Source organism: Motacilla alba, chromosome 6, assembly GCF_015832195.1.
Source record: "Motacilla alba alba isolate MOTALB_02 chromosome 6, Motacilla_alba_V1.0_pri, whole genome shotgun sequence".
NCBI lineage: Eukaryota > Metazoa > Chordata > Aves > Passeriformes > Motacillidae > Motacilla > Motacilla alba.
Genome location: NC_052021.1, coordinates 11,089,729 through 11,105,985, shown reverse-complemented (window position 1 = coordinate 11,105,985; position 16,257 = coordinate 11,089,729). Strand labels below are relative to the sequence as shown.

The window sequence follows — 16,257 nt, the reverse complement described above, 5'->3', positions numbered from 1 at the left end:
GCTTTTCATAGAGAAGGAAACTACTTAACTATGATTTTTGGTGATCAACACAGAATGAACCTCAAATATCCTTTACTCATTCACTGGAGCATTGCAGGCAGCATATTTTGGCAACAAAAACCACTTTTTCACAAATATTCATCCTTCTGTCACAGACAACTTAAAATGCAGTTACCTGAATTAAGAAGTCTGCACAAAAGACTCATTGAATTGTATTTCACCTCAGGACTTGTGTTATCATCTCGTAGAAGTTTGTGTAAGCTTTGAACTAGCTGTGATTCTTTAAAAGATTCTTCAAGAGTTTCTGAAAAATAAGCAAAGAAATGGTAACCCTGAGCTGTTATCTGAAAAGAAACTATAAAGTGAATATGCTTCCTTTTCTAAAGACAGTTCCGGACTGGCTTCATTTCAAACTGGCTATACAGGGAAGCCTTGAGGATCTGTCTTCTGCACTGAAGAATTTCTGTGCTCATATCTGTACAGAATTTCTTTACTAGCCTTGTTCGTGAAGGCAGGACCAGCCTACTACTGACTGTATGTAGTTAACCTTGTAGTAAATTAAAATCTGCAATGTTCAGTGCTAGAAAGGTTGATTCCCATTAGTTAGCTAGAAAGGTTGATTCCCATTAGTTGCCTAAATGAATTTGAGAATTTTAATGGTAGACAAACAGTAAAATGGGCTCTTCAGTCTTACGTGTTGGTAAAGAAAATTACAAATTTCAAGTTTATTTTTATTTTCAATTTACCTTTTGAGGTACGTAGATTTCCCTGGCATCTCTTTATTGTAATAAATTCAGACCTATTTTCAAGTTACACAGGAAAAGTCTGAAAACATTTGTACCTAACTCTGAAAATTAGCTCAGGAAAAGTAGTTTGAATCTTTACCATTTTCTCACTTGCTTTATTTGCAGCTTCTACAATGTCTTTTTTATGCTTCTGCTTTATTCTTTCCTATGTCTGTTTGAAGATTATTTCTGCTACTTATGGTCTTCATTGACCATTTGAGTATATTATTTATCCTTCATTTAGCCTTTATAATATTTTTTTTATCTCCATCACCTTCACTTTCCCTTTTTTTTTTTTTTTAGGTTTCTAGCATCATATTATGCTACTCAAATAGTGCCTGTCCACACAGCATGATAATTTGACTATCCTAAATAAAAAAAGCCTTCAGGCCATTCCCAAAGCCTATTGATTTTATGATCTGAATGGTGACAACCTTTATTTTATGCTGAAGAGCTAAATCTAGACAAGAAACATGCTTTTTTGTACGTTACCTAGAATTAACAGCACGACAGTGTTTCTTAATAACTGAGGGTCTTACACAGATAAATGCTTTTAGGAGGAAAATACCTAAATCAATGGCAGATGCTATTGCCAAGGCATTCAGAGCCTCATTCTGCATGGCAACGTGTTCACTTGTTGTCATGGAAACCAGGTGCTTCACTCCTTGTGCTGCCTGGATGGCTTTGACCACTTCCTGTGAAAGCAAAGGTAAAACAGATGGAAATCTAATGTAGGAATGCAGTAGAATGAAGAGGGAAATGAGATTGCACCCTTCAGCTTCTGAATAGAGGGAAATTATTTGTTTGCTGCAGTGCAAACTGACAAAATTCAAAGACTAGGGATAACATTGCTTTTGGCATTGATCATACATGTCTGCTTAGGGCTGGTCTAATATACCTGGAATATCCATACTTAGAATTAACCATAGATGCATATCTGTAAGATGGATACATCTTTGTCTTGTTTCAATTTGTCCTTTTTCCACTCTTTCATTTCAAGCCATCAAACTAGCAAGGACTAGCTTTGCTTTATTAAAGCCTGTGCAGAGAGTATCTACTTTTTTAGTCACTACCTCATAGTAAAGCATGGCTGGGATGCTTGTGTGTAATAGCAAAATTACAAAAAATAGAAGCCTGTTTGAAAATGGCAGCATGTAAAGATAATGCCAGATTCGTCCATCATGGGTAAGTGGGCTGTTTGGAGTTTCCAGAGGACTGACATTTAGGATAGCTCTGGGTTACTTTTACCATTTTAATTTGAAACATATTTATGGCCACAGAAAAGCTTTACCTGCTTATTACCTTTTGTCAAGCCTTACTCAAGCAGGGTCAATGTTGACAAGTGACAGTAAGTGACCATGGTGCTCGTTTCTGTGAGGTGTCTGCTTATGGAGCGCACAGGTCTCCCCCTTACTGGTATCGAGGCACCAGAGAGGTTGTCACTGTGAACCTTCATGGTTTTAATTAGAGAGCTGCATGTGCTGTTTAATCCCTAGCTCTGTCTACAAGCTTTAAAAATACCTGAGAAGGGTGAAGTAGAAATCTGTCAGAGCGGGGGTTCTGGTACCTGGGATCTGTTGTGGTGCAGGATGGATGCCAGCAGCCGGTTTGCCTCTCCACAGATGCCGCTGTGGTCACTCTCACTGCACCACTGCACCAGCCTGTTGAGCAGCAGGGGGTCTTGGCCCAGGATTTCGGCTGCATCAGCTGAAGAGAAAAGCATCACCAAGAGGCATTCAAAATCAGACCCCTCAGTCTGTCTGCCACAAGAATGCCAACGTAGAAGTAACTGGGGTGGTGGACCTGTGCTCAGCAACCTTCAAGAACTATAATTGAAGCACTGAGATTCTGTTAAAAGATCTTGGAAATATTTTCCAAAGGAATCATGCAGGAAAAGGAGAAAATAAGCTGTGTCAATAGACCTATCATTTTAAAGGGGCTGCTGAAGTAGGGCTTGAAGTAAGTATTCTGTCTTTGAAAACAAATATTCTGTTGTGATACTTCAGGAGGCCTGTCCCTTTCCCACTTGGCTTTTGGCACTTGCACTTTTAGCCCAGCACAAATGTAATTGTGAGCTCCTGGGAGCCTGTTTGTGCTGTTTCTGTGATAATTCATTACTGTTGGTGGTGTGGGAAGCCCAGTCTTAGTACAGAATGGCAGCATGTCAGTAATTGGATGACCTGAGTCTCAAGAATGTTGAACCATGTATAAGACATTGTCACAAATTCCCCTTACTGTGGAAGAGCCTTTTAATTTGCATTCCCCTGAGTTCCAGGAACCCTATCTGAAGACTTGCTAAAAATATTGGTGTCTGTGGTTGATATTTGAAAAAAACTCCACTGGATAACTTGTCCTAGGAAGTGGAACTCTAATTATGTGAACATCTGTAACAGAAGGGGTAGGTTTGATAGAGGCATCACCCTGCTCCTGTTCCTTTACCTGTCCCTTTCTCTGTGCACTGCATTTCTTTTGAGATCTGCTGGAAGAATCAGATGGAGCATGCACAAGAAGGTCAGTGTCAGTAAACCACATTATTGCTTTGGATATTTTCCAGAAGCTGTAAATCAGCCCATGCTCTGTTTTGGGGGAGGGAGATGGGGAAGTACACACACTTTTTAATTTGTCCAGTACACAAAGGAACAATCCACATTTCAAAATCCCACAAGGAATCTGGGGGCTTATAGCTTAACTGGTGTACTTTGTTTTGAGACAAGAGTTACTGGGCGTTGCAGAGCTACCTGCATGTTATCTCTTGTAACACAAGACTCCTGTTTCTAGTCAGATGTTCCTTGTCAGTCTGCAGAGATCACAGTAATCCAGCTTAGTACAGGAAGTTGAAGTAAGAGGCTGGAACCAGTTTAAGAGATTTGTGGCAAAGGCAGGTTCTTTACTCAGTTTGACAGGCAGTAGAGCTCTTTGAGATAAACTTCAGTTAGTTACTCGTAACAGGAAGACCTTTTAACTTACCATTTATTCAAATTTGTCATTTTATAAGGTTGAACTTTCAGTTGTGCTGAAAGTCCTTCGGCTACTGAAGTGCACAAATTATTCTGCTCCTCTGAAGCCGAATGGTGGAAGAACCAGGAGTTAACATCTCTTTAGAGTAATGAAGCTGACAGATCTGCCTGCAGTTTTCTGTGGTTAGGAAGAAACCTGCCTCTTCTAGTCTATAAGCTTCAGCATGCCTGCTGATAGTCAGAGTAATGAATTTATACTAGATAAGGCAATTAACTAATTTAGTGTGGACATCTTAGTAGATGTGTGTTCATAAGACTTTCAGACTGAGTTAATTAAAGGCAATGTTAGCCCATGGGTAAACACAATAGAAGGTAATTAAAAGTAGGAGAATTGTGTGTTCAGAGGTGGGAATGGATAAACATTGAGTCTTCTACATATTTTATTCTACATTGCGTTTTGATAATTAATTTGTTTCAGATTCAGAAGTTGTACCTTGTGCCAAATTCTGACTTTGTATTAGGGCTGGTAAATAAAATTTTAAAAGGTAATGTAGCGTTTGATAATTTAGATCTGTGTTACTGTGATGTCTCAATTTTACATGTTAAATGCCTTGTCACAATTGAGATATAACTTTGGAGAAATGACCTTACAATGACTTCTTCAAAGCCTCAGAACAAGAAGTTGCTAGGTTTCTACGTGTCTAGGTTTCTTGCAATGTTAATTTCCTACCACAGTGACATGTAAGTGAAAGCAGCTTTTCACTGGACTGGAAGTAGTGCTAATTAATAGAAGGACTAGATCTAAATTTTCTGTCATGCAAGTTAATTTGATAAAAGATGCAAATAGTTCTCATATTAAGTGGTGTCTGCAGTAATGGAGTGCAACATGGAATGTAGCAGAGTGAGGTTTTATCCTCTTCCATATAACTAATTAAGTGATGTCTGTAATTGTCCTATGTCAGTTATCACTTCCCATCACAAAATGGTCATAACTGTCCTAGTTTTAACTTATGTTATTCCTGCATATCAAGGAATCAGTACGGATTAGTACTCCAGAGCAGCTGCTCTGGCAATGTGAAAGACCATACCAAACTACACGACGCTTATTTTGTGCCACTCTCTGGTAAAAGCTAAGTAAGACTAAGGATAAATTAAGATATTGAAGTGTATCCTAATGTAATTGCAACATTGCATTTGGAGAAACATGCACAGCGATGTGCACAGAAAGATTATTGTTGCTTTTGCATACCCCCCTCTGTGTTAAACTGAATGAAGTACAAGAAGATAATCTGGTACATTAACATGAAAAGTAAATTCAACATTTGATCCACATGAGCAAGATAAAACTGGCAAGATGTATAGAAAGACTGGTAGAAATTAATTTCTCCTGCTTTGCTCCACCCCAGCTCCCTTTATTCCTTTTATGTTCTCTAGTTCTTTATTGATTTGCTGTCCTGTGATTTGACACTAAAACCTGGCTCTTTTTTATCATACTCATGCCTTGCTGCTGTATCTCTGGTGGAAAACCAGAGATCTTTTAGGCCTTTGCTCGTTCTCACTCACTGCTGCAGATTTGTTCCATGTGGTTTGTTTCTCAACTACCTCTGAGGCTGACTGGGGCAGTCTGGAAAGCATGCAGCCTCTGGCAATAATCTCTGCTGGAAGCTCTCCAGATGGAGTGGAATTGGGTTAGCAGGACACTCCGCCTGTAGTCTTGCACAGCCTGTTTTGCAGGGGAAGGGAGGAGGGGAGCTCATGGCTGATCTCAGTGAACACTGGCAGGTGCCTACCTTGACCATCTGCTAAGGTCCGTAACGTCCCAAGGAGTTTAAACTGCACGGGAGGGCTCTCTGACCTTAGCAGCGCCTCGATCCGCTCTGCGACACCTTCCTCCAGCATCTGAACCTTGCTGACAACTAGAAAATGGGAAAGAGGTGTTGATGTGAGGCTCAGGAACGGCACAAACATCTGAAAATGTAGATATGACATAAGTGTTGTGAACTGTGTGCTGTGTTAGGCCTCTAGTGAAAAGTCCAAACTGTTGGCGAGCTCAGAAATTAAGGCAGGACTACCTGATTGCTTAGACTTCTCTTTTGGGATAAAACTTTGATCGGAACTGCTCTTGGATAGTTTTGGTCACTTTTGATCTTAGCCCTGCCCAGAACAAAGTACATAAAACACAGCATTGTTGTTTCTCTTCCTTTCTCTAGTTGTAATAGGTTGTCCATCCACTTGCCCAGTCGCTTGAGGAAGCCTGTTCTGTGCTAGCTCGTCTTAACTGAAGTGGGGGACAGAAGTGATTTACTCAGCCATATGTCTTGGAAATGGATTTTCTTTTTGTGTTTGAGCTCACTGAGGCCCTGTTGTTCATGCCTTTGTTTCTGTGCTTTCCTCTCCTCATTTCTGTGTCTTTGCTCCAGTGGTTGGTGCAGTAAATCCCTTGTAATAATCAGAAGCTTGTCTGCAAGGAGTCTTAATACTGCTTAACTGTGCTACCAAAAGCTCTTCCTCCAGAGCAATTTTTTTCCTATCTTCTGCATATATTTTTGGGGGAGTGGTGAGGAAGACTGGACAGTGAAATGAGGCAATTAACTGTTGTATCCCTCATCCTTTTATTGGGCAAATTGAGAAGCACACACCCTATTAGGTAACTTGCTCTTAATGTCCTGTTCTTCAGTGGCACAGACTGACTCCTTTTACTAGATCATAATGACTTTAAAATTTTTTATAAGCATCTGTTATCTTTTAAGATCCATGCTTGAACTGAAGAGTTTTCTATGTCTATTTCCAAGTGTTCACCCATATTTAATTCATGTTTATGGATTTCCACTCATTTTTCTTTTGGCCTTTCATTTTTCTTTTTCAGGTAGCAGATTATATTGTTGAAAGTGGTAGTTTGTGTTTCTGGAAGTGTTTGTTAGAGAATACCTAACAGATATTACAGATAAATTACAGATATTTTTATGACTTTATCATGAAAAGTATGTTGTAGGAATAGCATTTTAAGTGTCCACACAGTTGGAAACATCTAAAATGGTTTGCAAGACTTGAATAGAACAGATTATCAAAATGCTGTATGTTGATATTTTATAATTGAGTTGAGCTTTTTAAAATGCAACTTCAAAGAACATTAAGATTTACTAGTTCTGTATAATATGAATATTAGCTTTATAGAAGAGAAAGTCAGACATCTCTACCAGGTGTCTCCACCCCATTCTGTATATTTTAAGCTATGAACCCTGTTTTTTTCATCTTGAGCTGCCGTGTGCTATTAATATGAAACTACTTCAGCAGCTGGTAATGAGATTAAATATCATAAAGTGTAAACTCTTTATGTAGATGAGGAGTTCCTGATGTATTATTCAAATATATATTCCTGCAGGGGAGGGGGAAAAGGTCGATTGCCCCTCAAAACACAAGGGACTGGTGATGGGCAGAGCTGCAGGGGTGACCCATGTGTACTGAGGATGGCAGTGAGGTGAGTCAGTGGTGCCCAGCCTGTGCACCTGGAACAGCGAGGCTCTGCAGGGCGCTGAGTGCAGCCTGTTGGACAGAGGTGTCCCCGCTCTGCACGTGCTTCTCCAGCAGGTCCAGGAGCTGGTGGATGACCCCCAGCTGGAACAGCCGCAGACAGTTCCCATCTGAAGAGAGAGGCAGAGCCAAGCAGGTGAGAGAGGTAAGAAACATGATAGAAATGAATGATGCAAATTCAGAATTCAGGGAGCCTTTGCTTTGACTATTTTCATGTCTTGCTAAGATCAAGACTATAGCTTTTGCATTGTTTTTTGCAACCTTCAGCTCTTTAGAGAGAAGTGAGCATCAGCTACCTGTAAACTGATAGTGAGACAGACTCCGGTGGAGTTTAGCTTGAGAGAGCTTTCAAGAGACAATCACTGTCAAATTCAAAACCATAGGTTCCCCAGTCCCTTTTTTTCCCTCAGTGCTGCTGCATTTTCCACTATACATGTAGTAGAATACCAGTGGCATTTTTCATTTCTCACCAGGACAGCTTTAATGCTCCTTTAATTTTGCTATTCTACTGATTTAAGGCACTTGTGAAACCAGGGATATTACCCACCAATGGTAAATCTGATTACTACTTCTGTATCGCTGTTATTCTTTGTTTCTATGAAATAAATTGTCATTAATGACTCCTTGAAAGAATCAGGGCTAGATTTTTCTTACCTCTTTTGAGAATCCCATTTTCTGAAATGATAAGTGTTGTGTTGCACTCCCATGAAGCTCAGAAAATGAGCTGACCTGGAGAGATCTGGTTTATTAAATCCCAGTGGAAGAGCAGATTAGTACATTCCAAAAAAACTACCACTTTGCCCAGCAATGCTCTGCAGTATTTTGTCAGTGCATGTCTGGATCTCTCCTCCTGTGTTTGAGAACTTGCTCTGTACAGGTGGCAGCTTTGTTTTCAGAAGCTTAGTTCACCTTGTTAGAAAATGAGAAAGTTCTGCCAAAGAGCAAAAGGAAGCCCTCTATGCTAGAGATGGCATCCTTTCTGAAGGAAGTTTTTTGAAGATGCCATTTGGAAAATAACTTCCTGCCTTTTGCTTTATGCAGTTTGTTATGCCTCAAGAGAAGTATATGCCTGACACACATGAACATCTCCTTGTTGTGTGCTTTTACCTTGTGAAAGCTGTTTTTTTTTTAAAAATGGCAAAACAGTCTTAATACTAAATAGACATATTCACCTGGAATAAAGAGTTATCCATGGAACTGTACAAACCTCATGCAAATACATGGTCTGGCCAAAAGTAGCTCTAGTACTCTGTTGCAGTAATAAGCAGATGGGACTCAGTTTCTTCATGCAGAAAAGCCAAATGTTGCAGCTCATTTTTGTACAGTTTTCAAGAGCTCATGTATAACTCTAATTGGTTCATGACTTTCTTTCCACTCAATTAATTAGAAAATGCTATTGTGTGTACATGCTAAGACTCTCTCTTTACCAGGTGTTTACATATTTTCTTTGCAGATTCTCATGAGACAGTCTCCTTGTTTTTTGCAGGTGCAAATGGTTCTCCTACCAGAATAGTTAGTTGTGCTAACTGCTTCTCAATCCTCTGATTCTTTCTTATGGGAACTTAGAGGCTTAGCTGGTAATTCAGCAGAGCAAGGCCTGATTTTAGAAGGCCTTTTTTTTATAATATCTCTACCTGTATGCAACAGTAGTTCTCAGGGTTCTAACTGAATTTACAGACTGAGGTATACAGACTTCTAATTTTTGTTTGTATAGCATGTAGAAAGGGCCTTGGTAATTTTAACGCCTTGGCTGGTTTGGATGTTATTTCCACCTCAAAGTCATTTCCACCTCATAGTCACTTCTGTTGTCCTTTGAACGAGTTCCTATTATTCTTTTCATCTCTTAACATTTCACTTAGTAGCCTGTTTTTCCTCTGTATTCTTACATATGTTAGATCAGAATTTGTCAAATGCTTGCAAAATGTAGTTGGATATTTTTAATGAGAGAACTGTCAGTCTGTGAAATAGTTAGGATTCTACTCACACAGAAATCTTTTGATACCATTTTATGCATACATTCTCTAAAGCTGATGGTTTTGCTTGTCATTCTTCAAGTGTTCTCTTGCCTAGTCCTAATCTTTGGAGATCAGAGTATATGAGGAAAATTGCTCAGTCCTCTTTAAAAAACAGGTTCCATAGAAATAGGTCACCTCTTTTGGTCTGATAAATTTCTGCAGGGAAAATATTTTGATCTTCATATAGACTAACCTTAATTGAACTTAATTTCTCTCCTTCCCCCACCTCTCAAACTGAAGAATGTCAGAACTTTTTTTTCCCCCTCATGTAGTGAAGTGCAAATAGGCAGAGCCCATTAGTGGTTGCCTTGCTTTGATTTGATTGTCACAGAGCTCCAAATTGCTTTTCTCTCCTATGGAGTTTTTGCTTGGATAGCAGCAGAACATTCAATTTAATGGCTCAGAGTTAAAGTCTGATAGGGACAGCCACTTTTCATAGCTGCAAAAGCTGTCTGTCATCTTTTCACTGCCTAGAAGTCATTTGATGCTGAGAACAGATTTCCATAGGATTTTTTTTTCTCTCAGATTAAAAGATGTGCATACATCAGTGGCACACACTGAGGCATGAGAGGGATTATTCACTTCCTCCACATGAAACATCGAGTGCTGTTGTGGGGAAGATGGGGGGAGAAGAGTGAGTGACAAAGCAAGCCATTGAGCTGAGTAAATTGAAACAGCCAGTTAAAGACACTGGGGGCACTTGTGTGGCCTTTGGAGAGCCATGATGCACAATGGCTGATTCAGAGCAAGGCATGAGGCAAGGGACAAAGGGACTCTAGAAAGGTTGTGAGGTGGAGGTGAAGAGATGTGTGGATGATAGCTTACTTTAAAAAAAAAACAACACCCAACATTCAGACAGATGTGAGGGAATTTTTTTCTGATAATTAAGCACCTATTAATGCAGAAAGTTGAGCAGTTCCATTAATTGAGTTTGAAGGCAGTACAGTAGCTATCAGTGAGATAGGACAGGAAGTGTGTGGGGGGGATCTTTTGCTGATTGATGGAGCACAGCATGCTTTCCAGGAGCCTGCTCATAAGAATATCTCTTTCTCCCTGCAGAGTATAAAGGTTCATTGCTTTCTATAATAGGAATTGAAAGATAAAATGGCTTATCTTGAGATTTCTTCCCACTCAATGTCTGAGTAACTCTCCCTTCCTAAAAGTGGTTTAAAATGTAAAATAGCAGTAACTCTGTGGATTTTGTTGCTGTTGTTGTTTGGGCTTTTTGTTTGTTTGGGGTTTTTTTTCTGTGTGTTTTTATGAGTTTTTGGTGGGGTTTTTTTGGTGTGCATTTTTTGTTTTGTTTATTTTTTTTATTTCTAACAAATATATTTGCCATTAAATATTTCCAGAGCCTCCTCTCTAATAAAGTGTGGTTCAGCAAAAAAGCAAATTGCAAAGGCTTGCATGCTTATCATCCCTTTCTTTATGATTATGCCCTCCAAATTATTTTAGTATCAGTAGCATCTGTAACTTTAAAGAATGCAAGTCTCCAGTCTGCAGAACAGAAAGTAACTATTTCAGAACCAGGGAGTAGTGAAATCTGATAGTGTTGATTTTCTCTGCACTCACAAACAGTGACTTTCCATCTTTGAGGGGTAGAGAATAACCAACCTTACAATTTCTTTTGTAAAATTAGCAACAAGCCTTGCCCCTGTCTTGGTACCTGTAAGTGTCTAGATGTGGTGCAAGTATCTGTTCTAAGAGATGATGCCACAGCCCTTAGCAAAAACCTGCTGTATGTACTTTGTTATTATGAGAAATAGAGAATATCTGACGTCTGATTATAATTAACCCCCAAACTGAACTGTTCTGTCAGTCAGTGAGGACTTTGTCGTTAAGGTTAATAATTGAAGACCTTTATGTTTTTGATTGCTTTGGGGTTGAGAGTGGTGGCATGCAGTGTAAGTGGCCAGTTCTTGATATTTTATTTTTTAATCTGTATTGCCCAAAATACAGCATAGCATTAATATAAACTAAGTTGCTGTTAGGCACAAGCACTGGGCTATAGGCTATAGAAATGAAAAGTGTCATGCCTGAGAAGAATTCCTTCAAGGATGATAAAAGAGATTGTGAACAAGTCCCTGTTTAAGTAAAAGAAACCAACAGAAATAGAAACTTTTCTGCTAAAGAGACTTTTGGATGTTGATTCTTTATGTACCTGGCCTGTAGTATTCCCCTTTTTACCTCCAAGGAGCAGAGAGACAATGAGATCTGATGCAGCCTTCACAATGCATGTGTCTTCAGCCTGGGAACTGCCTTGGAGCCTCAGCAGGATCTCGGACAGCACCTCTGGCACACCTGCATCCACCAACTGCACTTTTAGAGCATCTGTGGAGATCATAGTAAAAGCACATTAAAAGCTTCTTGGCTCTTTGAGGAGGCATTTCAAACTAGAATGCTGAAACCTTGAACTTTAGCCAGTTGTTTTGCAGGTGCAGTCACTGTTTGGTTTTGTTTGTAACAGCTTTCTGGAGCTAGGATGACACCAAGGCAGAATGAGCAAAGCTTTCTGCAATGGTCTTTGACATTTCTTGTGTTGCCAGCCATGAGCTTTTGTGTCTTTAAAATCTGTGCCAGATATCTAGATATTTTTAGTGGGGCAGTGTCAGTGCTTGTTGCACTGCTGCTTAGAGAGTGCATCTTCACAGAGTCACGGAATGTTCTGAGCTGTAAGGGATCCACAAGGAGCAGCGAGTCCAGCTCTTAGGTAAATGGCCCAAACAGGGATTGAACTGGTACCTGGTTTTTCTGATTTTTAAAATTAAAAAATTATCTGTGTTGCTGCTTTCCTCTCACCCACTATGGAGACTAAGTGTGAATCTGCTGTCTTTTGGATCTACTGAAATGCAGTGGAATGGTGCTCTCTCCTTCCTTTGTTTTTCTTACCTGTTCACGTGTTGTTTGGGCCAGGATCTTGCATGTTCTTGGGGCTTATTTCTCCTGAAAGGGTTGCTGGTTCTGTTAGTAGATCCCATGGCAAACTCGGAACCCAGAGCTTAAACCAGTACAATACCCAGTCTCCCCTTGTTCCACCCAGACCAAAAGGAGCCTTACCATTTTCTGCAAGTGATTGCAGGACCTCAAAGACAATTTCTAACCTCTCATGGCTCTCTGCTCTCCTCAGCTGTTTCACCAGTTGTTCAGCAACTTTTGTCATGCTTAGAGCTTCCTTGGCTGAATCTGTGTATGTGATAAAGTCAGGATTTTGAATTTTTATTTGATTAAATGTTTAAAGATATCTCCCTATGATCTGAAGTCTTTAGAAACTGCCTTTGAAGGCTTTTTCTATTCTTGTATACTCTTCTGTTTCTTTGGACAGCACTGAGACAGCAGAACTCTATCCCTTCTCTCCCCAAGTTCTTTAACTGTTTTTCTGTAACTTGAGGTGTCAAATTAATCCTGCCTTAATTTCACTGAGTCACAAGTCCATCTGTAGTATGTTTATTTAATATAACAATTGGCACATGTCAGTTTGCTGTAGCAGTATATATTTTTTGCCTTGATTAGGTGCTTCTAGTCTTGCTGGCATCCTAAACATCTACAAGATGTATGTTAGCAAATCTTACCACTGTTTGACATAGAATATATTTAAATTGAATATGGTATTAAATAATAGATATAACAAGGACAGACCTCCTTAGAGAATGTGAGAGTGTGAGCTCATATCCCCTTCCCTGCATATCCCCCTAAATGCAGGAAGCAGTAGATCAAATTTTAGCCAGACCATATATATAGAGAGTGGTAATAACTTTGTACTGGGTCTTTTTCTTCCATTATTAGTCACAACTTGTGTAAAGTAGGGCAAATATATTTTAAATTAGTGAGATGCTTTTGCTTTGAAAATGGTGTAAATGAAAATGCAAGCCGTTTTAGTAAGGTATAGAAACTTAATTATTAAATAGAAATTAAATTTTAATAAACAAGCTTGTAATGTACCAAATCTGAAGTAGTTGCAACTGTCAATTTATCATGTGAAGCCATCTCTTCATTTGGGGTCAAAAGCTGGCTGTTAAATCTTAATTGTTTTAATGTAGTATAAGTAATTGCTGGTACTCTATAAAAGAGTAGTTATTTTTCCAATCCAGATACTGTGGCCAGTTCCTGATTAGATGTCAGTAGTGTTTTAAAAACAAAGCCTAAACACCAGCCCTACCCCACCTCAAAAGCAAAGGAGAAAACAAAGCCCACAGAACTGTGGGCATGGAAAGGCAGTGACAGTGTGGAGATGGTATTTTCCTCTAAGATGCAGAAGCTTAAAAAAACTTTAAAGAAGACCTTACTTACCAAGGTCTGCCAGATTGTACAAGGCCAATAGAGCAACGTGGACAAGTGGTTCACTCTCTGCATAGTCAGTTAATATTCGGACCAGGGATGGGATCACTCCAACCTTCACCAGCTCTTCCTGAAGGCTGCCTGGCCAGCAAAGCAGAGGTGTTAAAGGTGGTTGAATCAGGAACTGATGAAATCAGTGAAAAGGGTCCAACTGAGGTGCTTACCAGAAAGGTAGTCTGGTTCTTTCTCACACTGTTAGTTAACATTTGTAAAGCTTTTGGTGGTGGCTCCAGGCTAATACGAGTGAGGAAGAAATGCAAGTTTAGGACAGATTTTTGCTAAACCTCCAGGTTCAACTTTGGCTTGAGATGTTAAGCTGCTGTCTCTATCTACGTGTGCTTGCTAAGGAAAAGCCTGATAACTGTTTTCTTTCTGTTTGTAGTTTGTTTTGTAATGAATGAAAGCTTAATATCTGAAATTATTTTGAGGATACCAAGAACTTTAAGATACAAATTGGACAGTGATGGTTGCTTAACAGCGCAATGGCGCTGCTTTTGCAGCAGTGTCTTGCTGAGAGCTGGGCTGCTGCTTGGGTGACAGAGTGCACGGCAGGCACCAGGAAGGCTGTGGTGCTATCGTAGCACGGGCAATTGTGATTCAGACAGGGAATTGGTGAAGTTAATTTTTCTTCTCTTTGATGCATTTATTGCTGTGTTAGTAATAGGGTTTATTAAAGCATGTCACAGTCATCTTGGCAAATCTGTGCTGGGCCTGTGCTCTGCCAGAAGGGAAGCAGATGTGCAGCATGGCCATATGCTGCAGCAGTGCTGTGTACAGGAGTTACATGAGCTGGGAATGTAATTTTAGGGAACCACTTTTTTAAACTAATTTGTCATTCCCTGATGAATATATGTAACTCACAGGGAGCTTAGTGGAATCTATACCAGCTACCAGTCATGCTTGGATTTCATAAGAACAGTGAAGGAGGTAAACCCACAAATTTCTAAGTAAAGTTGTGCAGATCCACACTGGAAGGATTAGAGAAGATAGGCTGAAGGCAGAGAGTAATGGATACGAGATACTGGGTGAAAATTTCCATGTTACTTTCAGTATACAGTAAATATTTTGGGCAGTCTGGGAGTTGAAGATAAAAAAAAATCTTAAACTGTTTTGGGCAAGTAAATGAAAATTGTTTAACTTTTGAGCCCAGCTAGCAAGCTGGTATCCAAGGAATTTGGAGCACAAGGATCTTCTGCATGCAAGCAGTGGTTCTCAGAGAAGACTATTCCTTGCATAGATAAATATCTCAGTATTTTTAACTCTTTTTTCTGACACACTTTTTAAACAAGTGCTTTGCTTTATAGATGTTCTTATTACTTTGGAAGAAGTCCAAGCCATTCAGGATTTGGACCCAAGGCAACTATGCAAAATTGATTAAGATATGTGTGAGGCTCTGCTCCTCTTGTGATTTCAAAGCAGTTCTGACAGAGTTATATCACTTGAAGTCAAAAAAGTAGGGGGAATCCCAGAGATCAGGCAGTGCTTGGGGTGCATTCAGCCAGGTGTCTGTGAGCTCTGTGAATTGCATATCTAACTGGAGGCTGAGGTGCATGATGTGCTCAGGTCTCATCAAGTTATTATGAGTTACAGGTTGCAATGCCTTTAAAAATAATGCCTTAGAGCCAGGGAAAAGCAGATTCTCTTCAGTGGGTACTTACGGTTATCGTAACAGATACGGCCAATGGCCCTCCCAGCGTGCAGCAGCATTTCTTGGTCTGTGCTCTCCAGCAAGGGTATCAGTGTTGGAACCAAATCTGCTTCAATACATGGTTTCTTCATTTCCTCTGTGTAGATAAAAGAGAGGGAATAAAACAATTGCAATAGCAATAGCTGGTAGCCGTGAAACAAAATTCAAGAGTGAAAACATGAAGCTAATGTGCTGTAAGATGCCTTGTAGTAATATTTGAGCATGACTCACCATTTTTGGCTATCTCTGAGAGCACGTGGGCTGCTTTCACTGCACATCGTGGATTGCCCTTCAGGACTTTTGCCAAAGTTGGGAAGATCCCACTCCCTCTGAGTAGGTGGAAGGATCTCTGCTCTGCAGTGATAAGAGTGTTAGCAATACCTGCGGTAGGTTTGCAGCTGTTTTATTCACATGTTCCTTTGTTTCCTAGAGTTCTGAGTGGGTATCTGTGGGATCCAAGCTTCCAATTTAACAAGGTTCTTAAAGGCTGTCTGAGTCTGAATATATGGGTACAGTCGTCTGCTTGAATTGCAGCAAGTGTGGTTCCAGCTGATTACTCTGCTTTATGCTGCACTGAAGCAGGGGTGGCAAGGCAAAGAGGAAAACAGTTTCATCTTCTCTGACTACAAAAGGATGCCTGCATAAGGCATGGGAAGTCAGGGATTAAGATGCTATTCCTGAGCATGGCCTAGCAATTAATTCTGCAGGTAGGCACAATATCTTTTATTAGACTAGCAATTAGAACAGACAATTCCCTTAGCCTTTTTTAATCACAAATATGGCCAGCTGGCCTGAAGATAGTAAATCACCATCTGCCAGGAGACTCAAATAAATGTGGGTTTATGTCATTTTAGGAGAATGTGCAAAGGCTTTAGGGACTCTTGTCTAAGTAGACTAGAAACTACTTTTAAAATGCCTGACCTGATAGGGTCACCCTAAATTAATCC

The 16,257-nt window shown here is 39.9% G+C and overlaps 1 protein-coding gene across 2 annotated transcripts in view; it reads right to left on the bottom strand.

Moving 5' to 3' along the window:
* LOC119702430 (rap1 GTPase-GDP dissociation stimulator 1-like) overlaps window positions 1–16,257 on the bottom strand; it is a 35,275-nt gene that overhangs the window by 6,313 nt on the left and 12,705 nt on the right. The window contains exons 3-12 of one of the 2 annotated variants that reach the window (XM_038140519.1): window positions 15,542–15,664; window positions 15,282–15,407; window positions 13,576–13,704; window positions 12,346–12,471; window positions 11,476–11,619; window positions 7,249–7,383; window positions 5,533–5,658; window positions 2,353–2,492; window positions 1,354–1,480; window positions 176–304 (exon numbers count right to left, since the gene is read on the bottom strand). In XM_038140519.1, the coding sequence (XP_037996447.1) occupies window positions 176–304; window positions 1,354–1,480; window positions 2,353–2,492; window positions 5,533–5,658; window positions 7,249–7,383; window positions 11,476–11,619; window positions 12,346–12,471; window positions 13,576–13,704; window positions 15,282–15,407; window positions 15,542–15,664 (1,305 nt within the window). The remainder of the gene's footprint in view (window positions 1–175; window positions 305–1,353; window positions 1,481–2,352; window positions 2,493–5,532; window positions 5,659–7,248; window positions 7,384–11,475; window positions 11,620–12,345; window positions 12,472–13,575; window positions 13,705–15,281; window positions 15,408–15,541; window positions 15,665–16,257) is intronic. The other variant, XM_038140521.1, reaches the window with a different exon arrangement.